Consider the following 20,902-nt stretch of genomic DNA (forward strand, 5'->3'; position numbering starts at 1 on the left):
GACGCTTAAAATTATGTTTTAGATATCAAAGCAACTATAATTAAACTCTTTGGGACATTTGCTTTAATTATGCAATCTTTTTTGGATAATCTCTTTGGAACATTGTAAAATGAATGTTAATCACTTAGTTAATGAGAGAAAGCTATTTAAACCCATTATAGATGCTTTCCAAAAACTCCATCTATTTTTCTTTCCCATTCAACTGTCAGGTATCTGTAATTGGTTTACCAGTTTAATTGAGCAATATAAAAATATCTATGCTACAAAAAGAGTCCACAGCATTTAAATGCAGAAAAAAATGAAAAAGAAAAACATTTATATTAGTATAAATAAATAGTATCCAATAGACAAATTATTATGACAGAATGTTTGATTCAATTAGAGCTTTTTGTTTTAATGTGTGAGGACAAGAAAACACTTGAGGGCATGCAGACAGTGAATGTAAAGAGGTTATCCTTTAAAGTTAGTTGTAGCACATGAAGTATATTCAAAAAGTTAATGGAGCAGTGATGGCTCAAGCAATTTGGTCCCTGACATCACCATGGATAACTGGATTGTGTTGCTGGCTCCCAGCTTTAATCCTGGCTCAATCTGGCGATTGAATACATATGGGGGTGAAGTGGTGGATTGAAGTTCTCAGTCTGTGTGTGTGTGTGTGTGTGTGTGTTTGTCTTCTTGCCTCTCAGAACAAAATTTTAAGAAAGTTCATGGGGAAGGAGTATTATGGAAATACTTTGATTAAAGGAATGATAAAAGAGTCATATGTGAGTAATGTTGAAAAGAATAGTTAAATTTCATTGCATTTTCACTGATACAAAAATATTTTAGAAGATGATAAGTGTATTGGAAACTATAAGGTCATTTCTGGATATTATCTGTGGTTAAGTACTGCAGCATTAATATAATATTTTTAAGTGGGTTGGGTTGGGTTAACCACCCATCTACTCAATGGAATTACTCATTATGCTGACAGTAATGATGCTATTGAGGATGTTTTTCATTATATTATACAGTGGCTTTTATGAGTAACCAAGAGATATTTCTTTCTTTTTTTTTTTTTTTTTTTTTTTTTTTTTTGACAGGCAGAGTGGACAGTGAGAGAGACAGAGAAAGGTCTTCCTTTTGCCATTGGTTCACCCTCCAATGGCCGCCGCGGCCGGCGCGCTGCGGCCGGTGCACCACGCTGATCCGATGGCAGGAGCCAGGTGCTTCTCCTGGTTTCCTATGGGGTACAGGGCCCAAGCACTTGGGCCATCCTCCACTGCACTCCTGGGCCATAGCAGATAGCTGGCCTGGAAGGGGGGCAACCGGGACAGAATCCGGCACCCCGACTGGGACTAGAACCCGGTGTGCCGGCGCCGCTAGGTGGAGGATTAGCCTAGTGAGCTGCGGGGCTGGCCGATATTTCTTTTTAATGTATGTAGGGAGTTCAAAAAGTTTGCAGAAAATACAATTAAAAAATAAGCATATTTTGATGTAAAAATACAATTGCATTTTTCATAAACTTTTTAAATTCCTTTCAAATTCATGAGTTTCTAAAATCCATGAATTTCATAGACATACAAATGTGTGTGTTGCATCCATACACACATTTGCAAGCACACACACACACACAGATCATATAGTGGTTCTGTTACCACAGGTCCTGCATCCACAAAGTCAATAAATAGCAGATCCAAAGTGTTTATAAAATTCTCCTATGTATCAAATGTGTACACTTATTTTTCTTGTAATCCTTTACTAAATAATATAGTGTAAGAACTATTAACAGCATTGAAACTTTATAATTGTTAGGCATAAATATTATAGAGGTGACTATCAGTATACATGGGGATGTGCATAGATTATATACAAATATTTTGCCAATTTATATAAGAAACCTGTGCATCAGATGATTTTGTTATCCAAGGAGGGGCCTGGAGATGAGCAATGAATGTATGTAAATACATAATCTTTTATTCCTTACAACTGGTCCATAAAGTATTCCTAATTTTACTAATGAACTTAGACTAAAAGACTTTGCTTAATCTACTTAATGCCAAATATTGAAATAAGAATCAACATTTCATTTCAGTTTTTGTGAAGTTGTGATTGTGATATCATTAAACTATGACAGATAATTGTTTTGGGCTGATTAAAATGACACTCACAGAGACAAGAAAATATTTGAATGTGCAGTAAGTCCTTTCTTTCCCAACAAATATTTTTGAAATGTCTTAGAGGTATAGATGACATCAATATAAAATGTATAAAGATAAAAAATTGAAGAAGCTAAAATAAAAATACATTTATTTGATAGCTAAGCAGGAGCAAAGTGATCCAAAGCACAGCTCCAAAGAGACTTAGCATCTGTGCATGGAAATGCTTGTTTTAACAAGTCCAACTGTGTTTTCTAACTATGCCAATCCTTCCCCTTGGCTAATGCAGAATCCAGTTTACAGAATATATCAAACTGCAGCTTTCTTGCTGAGAAGAGTTGAACACTGCTTTAATTTCCCAGTTGGGAGCTGGTATTTCATCATGGACCAGGCATATTAAGTTGTGTAAATGGAAAAACCACAAAGTAGGCCATATGGCAGCTTTTTTTTTTTTTTCTTTTTTGCAGGAGAGAAGAGACCTTCAAATCACACTGCTAAATCTGAGAATCATTTGATGTCACAGTCATTAGTTTGGAGATCTAGAAAGGAGATATCTTTATCTTTTTGAGTGTTCTTTCCTCTTTAAGCCTCATAAAGTAATGTACCCACTTAAAGTTGAAGAAACAATCTAGGTCAATCCTAAATCTATCACATTCTACCATGGGATTTCTACTCAATAATCGAGGGAGAAATATCTACTTTAAAATCAACTTTTGGAGTCCACATTTAGGATGCTACTACACTTTGGAAGAAACTAGAGATCCTTCAAATCATCAAAAAATGATTCCTGGGCTGAAGAAGTGGAAGTAGTTCCATATACTTTTTCTATAATATTGGGCACACTTTCCTTCAATTTGTCCTCATTATCCCAACTACTACATAACACAGTACTGCTCAGGTTTTACAGTCAGCTCAGAAATTACTTTATTCATTCATCCAACATTTTGCACTATAATCTAATACCTGGCAGGCTTCATTCTAACTGTTGCAAGTATAAAGCGAGATTTTTATTGTCATGGAATTAAATTCTAGAGAAAGAAATGAAAAACCTCAAGTGAGTAAGATAACTTGAATAATGATAACTGCTATGCAAAATAAAACAAAGTAATAGGATAGAATTCTAATGTGCATCTAGAATATATAATCAGTATAGTACTGTTGATGTGTAGAGAATTTCTGATACCTATTTCGATTGTTTCTTATTTGTTTGTTTAATGCTAGAATTTTCTTTCCAGGATTCTGTTTTCATCATTGCAAAATATGTAGAGGTTTCTGAAGCTTTGATTTCCATTTCCTGTTACTCAATGACATATTCATGACCTTATCTTCCCCTCCTATTGCTGTTCTGGCAAATTCTAGTCCAAATCCAGGCAAAGATAGCAATGCCCTTAGATCAGATGAGAATCCATCATGAGAACTTACATTCACTCCTTTAGAGTCACGGCCGAGGAAATCCCTGAGGGTTACCTCTTTCACAGAATAAGCACTTCTTTTTTGCCTGGAGTCCTACCTTCTTTCTTTTGGTGTTTTCTCAGGGGGCTCCAATATTTGGTTCAGGCACAGCAAGTCAACAATGCACATAGTTAATGCAAAGAATTGAACATTAAATGCAAAATATCCTTTTAAAATGTTATCCTCTAGGCTGTAAACAAAATTTCGCATCATCCAGTATCTTCTCTTTTTCTAATTCCACTCTTCTTTTATCATTACATGTTTTCCACTTTGAAACCAGTGGGAATTACATAGTTTCTTAGGTATTCCTGAAGTCCTACAGATTAAACAGTTTCACAACAATAAATTTTATAGGAAAAGTTAGTCTGTTTAAGAATTTTACTGAAGTTTTTCATCTCTCAGTTTAAAGGTATTTGTACTTTGGCTTCATGTTCATTTCTGTGGTCCCTGAGATAATTCTCAAGACTGTGACTGAAAAATGTAGCCAACAGCAATTATCACCAGATTCTCTTTCTTCTCAGCTTCAGTGACAAAAGGGCTTGCTCAAAGATGTTCCAGTGAATGCTGGCAGGAATGTTGAGTTTTGTTTCATTTCCTAAAACAGAACATAACCTCCAGCAAAATTGCAAAGTAGACATCTACAGCCATACAAAAAGATGGTAATTATGGCGAGACAAGTGATTCAGGGGACTTCATGAATAAAAAATGACCAAGGATGTGCTCAGCAGCATATATATCACATACTTGTCATTAGCTTCCCATCCTCTCTGATAAACTTTATATTTTTATCATTTGCGGAGACACACAAACACAAATTTAAGCTTCTTAAAAACTACACAGTTGGGCTAGCATTGTGGCTTAGTGGGTAAAGCTGCTGCCTGAGACAATGGCATCCCATATCCGTACCAGTTGGTGTCCCACCCTGTTAATGGCCTGGGAAAAGTAGTGGAAGATGGCCCAAGTGTTTGGGCGCCTGCCACTAGTGTGGGAGACCTGGATGAAGCTCCTGGCTCCTGGCTTTGGCCTGGACCAGCCCTGGCCATTGTGGCCATCTGAGAAGTGAATCAGCAGATAGAAGATCTTCCTCTCTCTCTTTCTCTGTAACTCTGACTTTTAAATAAATAAATTAAGAAACACTATACAATTAAGGAACTATATAATAGCTAAAGTTTTAGAACTACTAAATTTTCCTGTATAAAGTTCAGATTTGGGAAGAAGGGATTATGGTCAAGTTTCATTATTTCCTTGTTTGATTTTCAAACAATTCAAGATACAAAATGGCATTTTCAGGATGGATTTTCTCAAGTATAGTCATTTCCACTCGTTTGTCTTGCCTAAAATTTCCATTCAAGATTATGTCTGGAACACAAAGAATCATTTTGACATCTACAATACATATAATTCTTCTCTGTAACATCCTCTTGTTTTTCCACACCTGATAATATCATAATTTAAATAAATCAAGCATTGTAAGAAAATTAATCCCAATCTGCAACATAGTATCTTAGTAAATCTGTGTCCACAAAAAGAAAGGAAGTAATCAGACACCTGTGTGTCTAACCCAAGAAGTCAATCAGAAAATTCAGATGCCAAGATGCTCAAATGACTTATTTCAAATCACTTCTATAAATGGAATTATTGTTACAACCAGAATGCCTTTATCCTAAAGGAACTGAAGTCAAAAACAAAATAAGTACCATCAAGTCCAAGATGCTCATGAAGTGAAAAATCAATTTTTCTTTTGATCATTCCCTAATTAGATAATAAAAACATAAGTAAATAGGAACTGAACAAAAAATGAGCCGTTGCATTGTGAAATATATTATATTAAGAATTAAAATGCTATTTCTTTAATGTTTTTGATCTGTTTCGGTCTTCAAATAACTTTCTCATTCAAATCCAGTATGACTGCAGTAGCATAAGTGGCTGTCAATGACTTGATGTGATGGTACATCTTTTGAATCCTCTTTTCTTTGGGGCACAGACATATATCTCAGCAAAGGGAGCTATTAATGCAAGCAATTATAATATTATGTTGGATAATAAGGATGTCTATTAAAATGTGTCAATATGTTTATTACACCATGCAAAAATAGGTTGATGCAATTTTAAATAGCCCAGCTTTTTCTACTTCATTATTTTTTTTTTTTTTGCTGGACTATTCTGACAGGTAATTTTACTCTTCCATGTAAGTGTTTCCATAGATAATAGATAGGTCACACTTAATTGGAACATGTTTAAAATTAGTAAATTTAGATTATTTAGCAATAGGCTTGAAGAAATGTGTATGTATATGTGTGAAATGTGTTTCATAATTCATTTGAAGTGGTAGGAATCCTATTTTCTGAAATGTTATAGAATAACATCATTGGTAAACAACTTGCAGAAAATACAAAAGAAGTGCCTAAGAGTGATAGTTTAAGTCCTGTCACCATCAATTTCCAGGTCCATGTATCTTTTAGGCTTCTCATTTATGCAAGGGTATAACATAATGAATTTGATTTCTCTTAATTCTCAATTTATAAAAAATGTTTCTGGTTAATATAGCATATGAATTATACATTATGTATACTATATATACTATATACATTTCCATTTTCCTTCTAATACATTTTGGCAATTGATGTAGAAAAATGGTTAAAGAATATTTTGTAGTTATTTTCATCAAATACAGTATTATATGGTATATTTGAAATTATATATAACAATACCTAGTGTATTAAGAACTAGTTGCTTTAGAAAATTTGGATTTTATGAAATCCTAGAGTGTTATTACATGTTGTATATGTGTGCATGCATATGTTTGTATATACTCTCCATCCTCTGCCACACACACTTTGATTTAGACTTTCAGTGCTACTAAACTAAGACTAACACAGAAACAAGAGAAAATATGAATTGAGAGTTAGATTCTCCAGTGTTCATTCACCTGACTACAGCGTTGAATCAATAATATGAGGATGCTTCAAAATGTGTATGGAAAATGCATAGTATAAAAAAACCATGAGGTTCTGGCATTCCATAATGGCACTTGTTCAAGTCCTAACAGTTCCACTTCCCATCCAGCTCCTGGCAAGCCGCAGAAGATGGATCAATTGCTTGGTCCCTTCCTTGTACCCATGTGGGAGATCCAGAAGAAGATCTGGCTCCTGGCTCTTGGCCAAGCCCTGGCCATTGTGGCCATTTGGGGAATAAACCAGTGTATGGAAGACCTCTCTCTCTGTCTCTCCCACCCTCTCACTCTAACTCTGCCTCCCAAATAAATAAATAAGTATTTATCAAAATATTATGCATTGATTGGGAATTTGTTTTGCACTACAACAAATTTATAATGTAATTTCCCCATATACATTTGAAGTGTCTTAGTAACTTACTGAAGTCCTTTTTTAAAGATTCATTTATTTATTTGAGAGAGAGAGTTACAGACAGAGAGAAAGAGTGACAGAGAGAAGTCTTCCATCCACTGGTTCATTTCCCAAATGGCCGCAACGGCCAGAGCTGGGCAATCTGATGCCAGGAGTCAGTATCTTCCTCTGGGTCTCCCATGTGGGTACAGGGGCCCAAGCACTTGGGCCATCTTCCTTGGCTTTCCTAGGCCATAACAAAGACCTGGATAGGAAGTAGAGCAGCTGGGACACGATCCAGTGCCCATATGGAGTGCCACCCCCGCAGGCAGAAGTGTAACCTACTACACCACAGTGCTGGCCCCTTAGTAATGTCCTTTACAGATATATACTGCTTCATACTACACCAGCCCCTTTGTTTATGTTAACATTTAATCTTGTGGTACAGATTACAGGCCAGATAGGGTCCTAAGCATTTTAGATATGTTAAATCATCTAATTGTCCCAGGGTTGGGGAATCTTTATTCTGTCAAGGACCATATAGATTTTTTTTATTTTTTATTTTTTTGAAGATTTACTTTTATTTATTTGAAAGACAGAGTTACAAAGACAGGTAGAGCCAGAGAGAGAGAAGTCTTCCATTCTGCTGGTTCACTCTGCAACTGGCTGCAACGGCCAGAGCTGAGTTTACCTGAAGCCAGGAGCTAGGAGCTTCTTCCAGGTCTCCCATGAGGGTCCATGGGCCCATAGACTTGGGCCATCTTCTGCTGCTTTCCCAGGCCATAGCAGAGAGCTGGATTAGTAGTGGAATAGCTGTGACTCGAACTGGGGCCCATATGGCATGCCGGCACTGCAAGCTGTAGTTTTAACCTGCTGCATCACAGCGCTGGCCCCCATCTAGATATTTTTAACATTATTTGTGTTACAGAATTATCAATTTAAAAATCTGCCTGCTATAGGTTTATTGAATTTTCATCTTGCCTGAGGTTGCCTAGACAGAGCCAGACTCAATAATTTCACTGATATACGGCCTACAGACCAGACACTCCCGACTCTTGCAAGCATACCTCACGAGGAAGACATTACTACTGCCCCCATTTTACAGATGTGGATAAAGGAACTTGGACTTGACTTTCCAATGTCCATTGGCATCTCAAGCATCAAAGCCAACTCTTACACGCTTAACCAGTCTCTCCCGTCTCACTGCATTTCATAGAACTTCATGGGTCAGCTCCTGATAATTTCTACTTTTTTTCACTATCCATTGAATATACACTTGTAGATGATTTTTATTCACCAGAGCATGAATCACTACAAATATTATTTGATTCCATTTCTTTAAATGCTAAATGATTGGCCTAGAAAACATCCTCAATGATGACCATAAATGGAAATGCAGTCTTTCTTTAAAAATACTGAGGCCTCTAGAATAGACAAGGAGACATTTTAGATGCTCAGATTGCTACTCAAACAAAACAAGGAAGCTGGCAAAGAGAATACACGCACCGAGAGCCCCATTTCAGCAGAATTGTTGAGCTGGAAGCAGCTGTCTTAGTAAACTCATTTTACAGATGATGATCCTGAGTCTCTGGGTGTTAAACAAGTTGTTGCGGGATGTGCAGTTAGCTCCTACTGTCAGAGATTGAACCAGATACTGCTCAGTGGACAGGCCTGCACCACCACATCATGCTGCCTATAAATCCTCTTATAGTTATGATCCTAAAGATAGAATTTGGTAACTTAATTTATGATATTATGAAAGGAAAACAATAGAACAATGAAATATGCTTAGGGTCTGCAGACATAATCTTTTAAATTGCATGTGGTGAATCGTTCAGTAAGGGCGATCACTGACATAGATGCATAGCTTTAGCAATTTGGACCTTCAGACATGAAGGGAGGTTATATATTTAAGAATAAGTAGAACTGGGCATAGAATTAAAAAGCCTGCATTATTAGGACAGGTGGAAAGCCACACGGAAAAGGAGCAAACTAGAGAGAGAGTTGAAATGAGGACACAGTGAGAAACCAGCCATCTGTCCACCAGCAATGATGCACATAAAGTACCTGCAGGACACCACTGCCTTCCAAATGAACCTGTTCAAACAGCAGATTCCTAAGAGGATGCTGTACTTGTAAAGAACATTTGTTGGGGGGTATTTATCAAATGTGACTTTCAGAATGTTTTAACCTCCAAATGCCACAAAATAAGAAAGAATCCAAGAAATTCCATAGGTAAAAAATTTACTCTTCTTTAGGATAAAAGTGTGACTTTGAGAAAGTTAAAGAATTTTTAATTACTTCCAAATGTATACTAATGCCTGACAGTGGGTGGTAGGGCAGGTATGGTGGGAAGAATTGCTATGTTCCTAATGTTGTATCTATGAAATGCATGCACATAAATTTAAAAAGATAGCATTTATTGTTCCCATTGAAAGATGTTCTGTACTTTAGCTCACCTGACTCTGAATGATAGTGCGTATTTAAAAGGGTGAGAGGAGACTGAGATTATATTCAAAAGTCACAGCCCAGCTCTTTTCATGCAGTTGCTCTACTCGCTTACTTTACTGAAGTGTACCATTTCAGATAAACTTCTCTTATGTTTTCTCTCCTAAACTCTACAAATGCAATACACAATAGGGACCTTTAAATAAAGTGTCATAACAGGATAATGGTTTGCAAAAACTTTACCCAAAGCAAAGTACCTTGCTATTGTTAGCTCATTAATCACACCCGACTGTGACGAGAGATGAACAGATTTTGCTGAAGTAGGACAAGGAGATCTTAGTCAGCAAAGTTGTCCTGGGACTGTGAAAACCAAAATCGAGGCTGGAAAGCAAATGAATAGGAATAGGAAAAGAAGTACTCCAAAGGGAATCTTGAAATTTTTTCAGCATGTTTTAGTCAGTTCAGGCAGGTACACAAATTACCACAGACTGGGTGGATTATAAACAGCAGAGATTATTTCCCAAAAGAGGCTGGAGGTCTGAGGTCAGGGTAACAGGATGTTTGGGCTCTGATGAGGGCCTCCTCCAGGCTGCAGACTGACCCATTAGTGTTCCTTAGTTTAAGTACACTAATTCCATTCATGAGTGGCTCATTATCATGACCTAGTTACCTTCCAAAGATCTCAAAGGTCCTCCGAATAATCACAATGGGATTTTGTTTTTGTTTTTGTTTTTTGACAGGCAGAGTTAGACAGTGAGAGAGAGCCAGAGAGAAAGGTCTTCCTTCTGTTGGTTCACCTCCCAAATGGCCACTGCAGCCAGCAAGCAGCGCCGATCTGAAGCCAGGAGCCGGATGCTTCCTCCTAGTCTCCCAGGTGGGTGCCTTCCCGGTCCGCAGCAGAGAGCTGGACTGGAAGAATGCGGTGCCCCAACCGGGACTAGAACCCCTGGTACTGGCGCCGCCGGCAGAGGATTAGCCTAGTGAGCCACAGCGCTGGACTGGGATTGGGTTTTAAACATATTAATATTGACACACACAGTGATTCTATAGGAAGTACTAACTAAAGCATTATTAAAATATGAAGTCTAATTATTTAGTATACATTTATGACTTCTGTCAAGAACTTGTAGGAATTACAAGGAGGAGTTTGTTTTTATTTATTTGAAAGGCAGAGTTACAGAGAGGAAAAGGAGAGTCAGTGAGAAAGAGAGAAAAAGAGAGACAGACACACACACACAGAGAAGAGAGAGATCTCCCATTTACTAGTTCTCTTCTCAAATGGAGAAAATCAGGAGCCAGGGACAACATCCAGGTTTCCCGTGTGGCTAGTAGGAACTCGGCTGTTTGAGTCATAATCACTATCTGACAGGGTCTGTATTGGTAGGAAGCTGGAATCAGAAGTTGGAGCTGGGAACTTAACCCAGAAACTCCCATGCGGGATGCAGCCATCTTAACCACTACGCAAAATGTCTACCCCCACTACTATATATTTGATTGATTTAGACTCTAAATCTAAATCAATCAAATATATAGTAACTGTATTATCTAATTTCTGACAGTGAAACCAATTTACAATTAGACTAAAAAGTAAATTAAGTCTGATATCTCAGAGGTAGGTAATGCTCGGTGCTCATTGTTTAGTTTGTAATTTATTATTATTATCTGCATTGATTTCCTATCTTGAGTTAAAGACAGTGGGTTTAATGAAGGATTATACTAAAGTGAATTAGGGGATTTATGCTTTTCTAATTTTAGGTCTAGATAGAAAGAAGAAGAAATGAAGGTTAAAGATATGATAAGGGAAATATATTTATCCTTCCAACCATCCACCTATTCATTCATTGTACAAATTATTACTGAGTGTCGTTGATAGTCTAGGCATTGTATTTTAGGGCTGCAGGTTTGAACTTGAAAAAGTTGTGTTTAAATTCATAAATATCAGAATGTAATATGTAATGCTGACATAAAACAACATTTAAAACAATGAAATAATATGTTAAGTTTTGTGAAACACAAAGAGAAAAATCACTTGTCTGTGGAAGATGGAAAATATAATATTTGAAAGACTTTGAAAAAGATGAGAAGCTAAATCAATTGAAAATGAAAAGAACGAGGAGGAATTTTAAAAACAAAATGATCATTCTCTGGAAAGGCAAATTTCGTTAGTTTATGTAAGAACTGGTGGTCTTAGATGTTGGCCCAAAAGTGAATGAAAATGTAAACTGAGATTAAGAAAATAGGTTAGTCTGGACTCTACAGCATTTTGGGGATTTTGTTCAAACTTCTGGATATTCTTCTTCTTCAGATAGAAGGCAGGAGGAACAATCCAGATGGACCTCTTGGAAGAAGAATGGCTGTAGAATGTATGAAACACAGTGAGCATGGTGCCACAGCCGTCTCTTCTGAGAATATGATGATACAGGCATGAAATGGGAAATTTTTAACTTCAAAAAAGGACCATTAATTACTCTCAGATCACATATGGAGAGTTACTCAAAGAGAAATCTTAAAGAAAATATCACTTCAGGGGAGGGATTCTCCTTAGACTACATTTACTGGTGGGGTATATTCTCCTAAAACAGTTTTGCCTCCAGTTACGCTTTACTGAAAGCCTTGCTTCCTTCCACTTCCTGGGATATGCATACAAAAATTGGGGGAGAAATCTGACATTTTTATTACAAGAAATTTCTTTAACAGCATGTAGAGATTATTATTACAAAAGTTGGCATTTGAATAATACAAGTAAAATGTGAATATCCAAGAACTATGAGAATCAAAACTTAACAGTTTTCAAGACAAAGAATGTTTTAAATTTCAAAACAATGTTACATCCTAAAGTGAATCAGAACCTGCTAGATTCACTTAAGCATGCAAGAGAACCCTAGAATTTCCAATGAAGTCATTTTGTACCATTTTTAAGTAGATAAGGGAATTTAGGAACTAGGTAGAGATACTTTTTGAAGTGTGTAGGGATAAGATGTATTCATCAAGCTTAAAGAATATACTTGACTTCTAGAGATGTTATTTTAATAGGCTCAGGATGTAGTCTTGTTCTCTAATTATAAAAAGCTCAAAATGTAGTTTCTTGTGAATAACCCTGGGAATGGAGGAGGACCCACAATTATAGTAAAGAATTTTTGGGTTTCTACTTCTCATTCTCTTCTTTTGCTTTCCTACTAATTTATTAACCAGAGAAGGACACAGCTTGAAAATGAAATGTGTTCTTATGTTCATCCTGTCTTTCATATGTTAATATCAGGTATTTGGATTTAATCCTTTAGAACATGTTGATTTGTAAATAACTTTATAGTATCACAGAACTGTGAGGTGATGATGTCCACAGGGATTAACAGCTTTCGCACAATGATTTAGCAAAACTTCCTCCCGTGGTTGTATATTGGTATTTAAAAGTGGACCAAAGCATTCAGAAAGATATGTCAGAGCTATCTGATAAGTGCTGAAACAATTATTTCACTTAGCCTAGACTAAGATGATAAGAAATGAGGAAGCAAAAGCAAAAGAAAAAAAAGTCTATCAGAGCCATCATTATTCCCTGCTCCAGGCTTTTCCTCTCCACAAATGCAATGGGAACACTGAGCTAATAAAATTCTGCATTTACTGTCAACAGATGCCTCACACCTTCTAGAAAACCAGTATCAACTTGTAAAAATATGCAAAGTACCAGAGGCAGAGTAAATTACAAACTACAGATTGGCAGATGCTTTAATCTTCCTACAAGTAATGAACAATCACCATGACAGGGATTGCTTGTGTTTTTCAAATATATGGCTCTAATTGGAAAAAAAAAAAAAGTCAAATGATTTTTTGTCTGTTCAAATGGATTTGGGCTTAAAAATTCTAAATCCATATATCAGCCATGTAAAAAAATGCCTTGCAGTCTCCCCAAGGTTAGAAAAACATTGGCATTATTCATAATCGTCAAAACAGTATTTCCCTTCTGATAGGCTTGTTTCCCATCACAGTACATGACAGAAGATTTAGTATTTCCATCATAGGAAGACTATGGATTTTCCCAAAATGCTAAGCACCACTGATGATGTGGTTTCATATTTTTAGAAATTTGTGGGATTTTTTTTAAATCTTTCTAAAATACAAGAACCCACCAAAATAAAAGTTACACAATTTGAAGGAATTTGGTTTCTTTTGCTCTCTGCTATGACCCCATGCCTGTCGAATGTGCCTAATATACATCAAGCACTTATCCTAGGTTCCTTCTCTTCCATTCCTTCTTCATGATCCTAAGGTGGGACTTCTCTTATTTTGTTCTTTTGAAGTTCGCTGTTCTGTGCCTGATTATGTCTACTTATTCATGGTGGAAGAGTGGAAAGAATATCCCTCAGGCAACTTCTGGTTCTGCTTAACAGTACTATGAACTTATCAAGCTAATTTATGCAAATTTAAAATCAGAATAATGCAAGAATCAACCCCACTGATTTTAAAATTTAATATTAGACCACGAAAAAGTTATGGGTTGTAAACTTTAGCATGTTAAACTTAATTCATTATTATTATGATGATGATTATATTCTAACTGCCTTATAACATCTTTTTCATTTTTGGCATTTTAACTGAATTGAATTCAAAGCAATGCAGGCCCATTTTTTTTCTGTAAACTATCTGTTGCAGACTTGTTGCTTCAAAAATCTGGAGTCTACTGACAGCCACTTCACATCAACATAGTGAAAATATGGGTGAGGCTAAAAACACTGCATCCAAACAAGATAATATTTTACAGAAAATCTTGGAGAAGTGAATTGAGTTGAGTAAGTAAAAACATTAGAATATATATCCTTCACACAATTGAGTGCCAAAAAACACTCCTTAGTAAATATAATAAGAATCACACAAGGTAATTCTCAGTTAATAATGAAATTATACTAAATATTGATAACAGAAGAATAGACAGAAAATCTCAAATTCTTAAAACACTTTAAATAGAACAGTGCTCAATGTAGATATTTAAAAATACTGTGAAATTATGAAAATTAAATTGTGATGACAAATTTGTAGGAGGTGACAAGGTGGTACTTATGAATTTATACTATATAGCATTAATACATATATGAGAATGGAAGAAAGATAAAAAATCAGGAGTTAAAGCATCATACTTAGCAAAATAGCAAAAGAAGAGCAAGTTAATCCCAAAGCCAGAAGGAAGGTATAATAAAAATTATAGCAGAAATCAATAAAATAAAAACACAAGAGAAGAATGTAAATCAATGATACCAAAATCTAGTTCTTTGATAAAAGTGAAAAAAAAAAAATAACATTGAAGAAAGCTAAAACAGTTACTGGAAAGTATTAACTAGCAAAAACCACACAGTGAGAAATAGATATCAGAATAAATTTATAGCTGTTGTATAAACAAATTGCATTAGTAACAAAATGACCTTGCAAAAAAAAACAAAAACAAAAACAAAAAACAAACAAACAAAAAAAAACAACAAGGCCCAAGTGTGTTTTCACTAGCAGATTCTATCAAAGATTTAAGAGAGCAATGGTACTGATTCTCAATGATCTTTTCCAGAAAATGGAAATAGAAGGCGCTCTTCCCAATTCATTCTATGGAGTAAGTTAGCCTAATACAAAAACCAGAAAAATACATTAGAGAAATTAAAAGGTACAGACCGATATCTCTCATGAAGACTGACACAGAAACTGTGACCAAAATACTAGCAATTCAAATCTAACAATGCTTACACACTTTAATAAATAAAAATTTTTTTCAGATATGCTAGGCTAGTTCAACCTTCAAATCAAAAATCAAAGAGAAAAAAACCTGACGATATGCTTGGCAAAGGGTTAAAAAAAAACATTTGAAAACTTCCACTCATGTTTAAAACAATTCTCAGACAGGCTGGATTTGAAAAAAGTCTCAAACAGGTTTAAGAACATCAAAAATAAATTAAATTTCAATTAGTATCTGACCTAATGATGAAAACTGAATACTTTTCTCTTAAAATCATCATCAAGGCAATAGCAAGGATATCTTCCCTCTGTATTCTAATTCAATATAATACTAGACATCCTTGCCACCAAAATAAGAGACAAGGGAAGGAACTAACATGTACACAAATTGGAAATGAAGAAATAGAACTGCCTCCATTTCTAGAAGACAATAACATCTATGTGGAAAATCTCAAAGAATTAACCAAAAAACTCCTATAAGCAGTAATCGACGGATCATTAGATAAATGAAAACTATTCAAATGTTTAGATTATTTTAGGAAGATAAATTTCCACCCAATTAGAGGCTACATTTTTCAGCCTTCTCTAGACATAGAGATGATCCTATAACCAAATTCTGGGCAATCATATGTGAGTAACAGTGATGTTGTCAACTTGGGGGTACATATGTAACAGGAAATTGCTAGATTTTCATTTCTTGTATTTTCTCTACCCCTTCTTGTAGGCCATAGCAACACATGGTATAGGAGGATCAGAGCCTCTCCTGGAGATTAAAAACAAATAAAACAGAAGCACCGTAGTGGATAAATAGACCAATAAAATAAATTCAATCTGGGTCCCTGAAAAGTGTTGCAGAGAAAGATCTGTGCAAGCCTCCTGGGACTTTGGTGTGAGAGATATATCTTCCATCTGATTTAAGCCACAGTTATTTGGTTTCAGGTACAGAGGCTGAAATGATAGCCCAACCAATGCCAGAGTAAACCTTCATACATTGCACCTTTGACCCTGACATGTAAAAACACACCGTTAAAGACATTTGTATCTGAATTCAAATACAAGTATATGTTCAAAATCAACAATCCAACAATCAGACATCTTGGAAATTCTGACAAAGACACCTATCTCAGACCACTTAGGTTCCATCTCAGTTGCATTTTATATTTTACTAACCTCCAAAGTAAGAGCCATCTGTCAGCTTCATTTCTTTACTTGACTTTGTGATGACACCCGCCACACCATGCTGAATGAAATACATTTTTTTCCCTACAGCTCCTTCTCGTATGATATAATCTCCAGGTTGAAATACCTCAAATCTCAACTTGCTCAGCATGGCAGTCACAAAATTCGGATCTGCGTTAGCAAAAAGAGGCATTGTAGCCACTAGTTTCCGACAGTTGAAGTTGACTATCTCCTAAAGATGAAAGAGAAAACAAATTTAAAGGAGATATTAATCACATCTGGAAGAAAAACGTGCTAAGATCTAAAAATATGGCATAATATTACAATTCACAATCAGAATAAAAAATACATAAATTCTAATAATCCACACATCAAAAATCAGAAATTGGGTTTTGTATCCTTACACCTAGTGTTGTATATGAATATATTATTCAACAAATGTTCAATACATGCTCAGTTTGAAATATTAAATATTCAATGAAAGATTCAAATTTTTAAACTTGCCATTTGTTATTCTATATATGACATTAGAACTTCTATGTGAAAGAATTTTAGTCTTTCTTTAATCTTTCGTCTATGAAGGACGAAAGCAACATCAGTTCACATTGCCTATTGCCTATTGCTTCTATGCTGCTCTGTGTTGAACAACTGACTCCGCATCCACTAATAAGAATTCTAAAACAAAGGCCCAGATGACAGACAAAAACATTTTGATGTATCTTGTTAATGACATTTATATTAGAGCAAGGGCAATGGAGAGTGAAAAAAAAAGTGACAGAAAGGATATTGTCATCTAAAATTATGAATCCAATCTATGCCTATGATGGATTAGAGTATCACTCTTTCCAAAGCCTTGTATATCTCCACTGGAAGTCTTGATCTGCTCAGAGGCCATATTTTCCTGTCTGTTTGTTTCATTTCTAAGGTGAGGTTAATTTTTTAACGATTTTTTAAAATTTATTTATTTAAGAGGTAGAGTTACAGACAGTGAGAGGGAAAGACAGAGAGAAAGGTCTTCTGTCCATTGGTTCACTCCCCAATGACTGCAATGGCCAGAGCTGCGCCGATCCGAAGCTAGGAGCCAGGTGCTTCTTCCTGGTCTCCCATGTGAGTGCAGGGGCCTAAGCACTTGGGCCATCTTCTACTGCTTTCACAGGCCATAGTAGAGAGCTGGATTGGAAGAGGAGCAGCCAGGACTAGAACAGGCACCCATATGGAATGCCAACACTGCAGGCGGAGGATTAACCTACTGTGCCACAGTGCCGGCCCTGAAGAGGTTAATTTTAAATTAGAAGATCTGTATGTTTGATTTCATTCTGTAGTTTTCAGGTCCAGCTTAGACATACTCTTATCACATTGGGCCAAAATATGGATATGGAATTAATGATAACTTTGAAAGTCAGATGGGTGACAAGGAACAGACATTGAGAATCTTAAGTTTTACAGAGCGCTAATTCTCCGAAATGTCTTCACCACCGAAGCTCAACAGAGGTGGGAGCGAATTTGTGATGTCGCTTAAGAGGAACAGAAACTTAAGACACCTTTAAGAGGTGAGAAAAGGGCAAAAACAAATGGAACTGTACTAAGCACCAAATCAGGTGCCTTGCTGAAATGTGTTAAACAGTCTTCAGTTACAAGGCTTGCAGAGTTTCCCAGTTCTTCCTTCATAAAATGTATCATTCTTGAATAGGCAAAAAAAAAAAAAAAAAAAATTCCAGCTGAGATAGAAACCTACTTCAGATTGAAAAGTTGCTTCATTCTCAATAATACCTTGTGCATTCTGCAGACCAGAGAGGTTTCTCTAATATTATCGAAGATGATAAAATACTTAAAAGTCAGAAAAATAACAGAAACTGAACATAGCCAAGACAAGAGAAATACATGACTTATAGAACATGGTGGAGCATTATCCAACTTCCCGCAAATGCATAGTTGATTCCATGGTTGGCTGAATCCAGGGTAATTTTTGCTGATGCCAAATGGATGGCATGTGGGGATACAGCACTGTTCAGCATGTAGTGGGTGCTCAGTAAATATACATGCATATAAAAAAGCAGAGGAAGGAGGAAGGAGGAAGGAAGAGAGGGGTGAGCTTCAGTTGTGAAATAGAGAGCTCAAAAAGATTATTTTTGTTTTTGTTAGGAAGAGGTTGCTTATGATTCTTTTTTTTTTTTTTTTTTTTTTTTTGGACAGGCAGAGTGGACAGTGAGAGAGAGAGACAGAGAGAAAGGTCTTCCTTTTGCCGTTGGTTCACCCTCCAATGGCCGCCGCGGCCAGAAAACTGCGGCCAGCGCATTGCACTGATCCGATGCCAGGAGCCAGGTGCTTCTCCTGGTCTCCCATGGGGTGCAGGGCCCAAGTACTTGGGCCATCCTCCACTGCACTCCCTGGCCACAGCAGAGAGCTGGCCTGGAAGAGGGGCAACCAGGACAGAATCCGGTGCCCCGACCGGGACTAGAACCCGGTGTGCTGGCGCCGCAAGGTGGAAGATTAGCCTATTGAGCCGCGGTGCCGGATACTTATGATTCTTAGAATGCTTTTTCAAGTAAATGTTTGTGAAAAAAATCTCATGCATATATATATATATATATATATATATATTGTGTTTTTTACTATCCAAATTACCTCTATACACAAAACTACAGGAAGACTAAAGGTGAAGTGGAGTTTAAACAAGGCAGAGATATGTCATTAAGATGACAAGATGAGTGGAGAGTTAATTATTTCACATATAAAATGACATACAATAATAATGTATAGGAAAGTGAAAATAGGATTGCAGAGGAAAATAAAGATAATAAAATGGAGAATCCTTTCATCTATGGTCTTTCATATGAACTATATGGGTATTTTCGGGTATTTTCACTCCATTGTTCTATTTTCTATTTCAGAAAATATTTGTGCTATATGTGTATACATACATATATACATATATATATTTATTTTCATTTTAATAGAGAGAGAGAGAGAGACAGAGATTTTTTGAACTCCTGATTCACTCCACAAATAATAGTAGGGCCTAGGTCAGGACAAAGCTGAGAGTTCAGAACTCGATCCAGATTTAACACTAGTTGGCAGCAATCCAAGTGTTTGAATTTTCACCTGCTGCCCCCAGGGTGTGCACTGGTAGGAATATAAAATTAAGAGTGGAGCCGGACTGTGAGTGTGCCTGGGAAAGCAGCCCAAATACTTGGGATCCTGCCACCCTCAGAGGAGACCAAGATGGAGTTTCAGGCTCTCAGCTATGGTCTGGCCCAGCCCTGCCCATTGCAGTCAGTTGGGGAGTGAACCAGCAAATGGAAAATTTTCTCCCTCTGTTTCTCCTCCTGTCTCTTTGTAACTCTACCTTTCAAATAAATAAACAAATCTTAAGGAAAAAAGTGGAACTTGGATTCAAACCCAGACTCTCTGATAGAGGATGTGGGTGTCCCAAGCACTACTTTAATTGCTGTGCCAAATGTTTACCCCTAGAAGTGCATTTTACAAATAATTAAACTATTGTTTATTCCTATGATTACTTTTTTAAAGCAGAGACAGCAAAAGAGAGACAGACAGAGTAGCCACTCACTGGGTCACTCCCCCAAACACCTGTGGTGGCTAGGACTGGACTGGGCCAAATAGGAACAGGGAAGTCAATCCAGGTTTCTTATGTAGGTGGCGGGGGCCCAACTACATTAATCATTATTTGTTACTTCTCAGAGTATACAATAGTAGGAAGCTGGAATCAGGAACACAGCTGGGAGTCAACTCAGGTACTCCAATATGAGATGTGGACATCTTAACTCAGCTTCTAAGCTTCACGTAAATACTATCTGATTAAAGCTGCAAATTCTAATAAAAATATGATAGGGAAAGATACAATGAGACAGAAATGCCTTGATTTCTAAAAGTCTTTTTTTAAATTTTTTTGACAGGCAGAGTGGACAGTGAGAGAGAGAGACAGAGAGAAAGGTCTTCCTTCCGTTGGTTCACCCTCCAATGGCCGCCGTGGCCGGCGCTCTGCGGCTGGCGCACCGCACTGATCCGATGGCAGGAGCCAGGTGCTTCTCCTGGTCTCCCATGGGGTGCAGGGCCCAAGGACTTGGGCCATCCTCCACTGCACTCCCTGGCCACAGCAGAGAGCTGGCCTGGAAGAGGGGCAACCGGGACAGAATCCGGCGCCCCGACCGGGACTAGAACCCAGTGTGCCGGCGCCGCAAAGCGGAGGATTAGCCTAGTGAGCCGCGGTGCCGGCCCTAAAAGTCTTTAATCCTCTCAGAAAACTCAGTTATTTTGAGAATTAGTTTACAACAAAATCATGTGAGTATAGAAGTGAAGCACAACTTTTAAAAACTGTTCTATTTCCTCCTGGAACATTTATTAGAGAAACATATTTAATAAAGTTATTAATATCTTTCCATAAGTAACACAGGGCTTTTAGAGCTGCTACTACGTCAGTCACATCTTCCTATAGCACACCAACAAATAAAACACACAGTTATTAAGAGCTCTAATTTCCATCCGTTTTCTTTATGGCAGTTGTTACAATTAGCTCATTTATAGAAATGTGTGGGCTGAGTTATCAGCATTGTCCATATGCATTAAATTGGGAGAGCTGACTTGCTGAGGAAGTAAACAGTGGTCCTTACCTTC

General features: G+C 36.9%; 1 protein-coding gene across 3 annotated transcripts in view; it reads right to left on the minus strand.

Annotated features, from left to right (window-relative positions):
• The window catches only part of HCN1 (hyperpolarization activated cyclic nucleotide gated potassium channel 1), a 423,356-nt gene that overhangs the window by 20,544 nt on the left and 381,910 nt on the right, over positions 1–20,902 (minus strand). For all 3 annotated transcript variants that reach the window (XM_051853385.3, XM_008262038.5, NM_001082063.1), the window contains 1 exon segment: positions 16,262–16,502. In XM_051853385.3, the coding sequence (XP_051709345.1) occupies positions 16,262–16,502 (241 nt within the window).

Source organism: Oryctolagus cuniculus, chromosome 14 (assembly GCF_051225735.1).
Source record: "Oryctolagus cuniculus isolate XC-2025 breed Fujian yellow rabbit chromosome 14, ASM5122573v1, whole genome shotgun sequence".
Lineage (NCBI taxonomy): Eukaryota > Metazoa > Chordata > Mammalia > Lagomorpha > Leporidae > Oryctolagus > Oryctolagus cuniculus.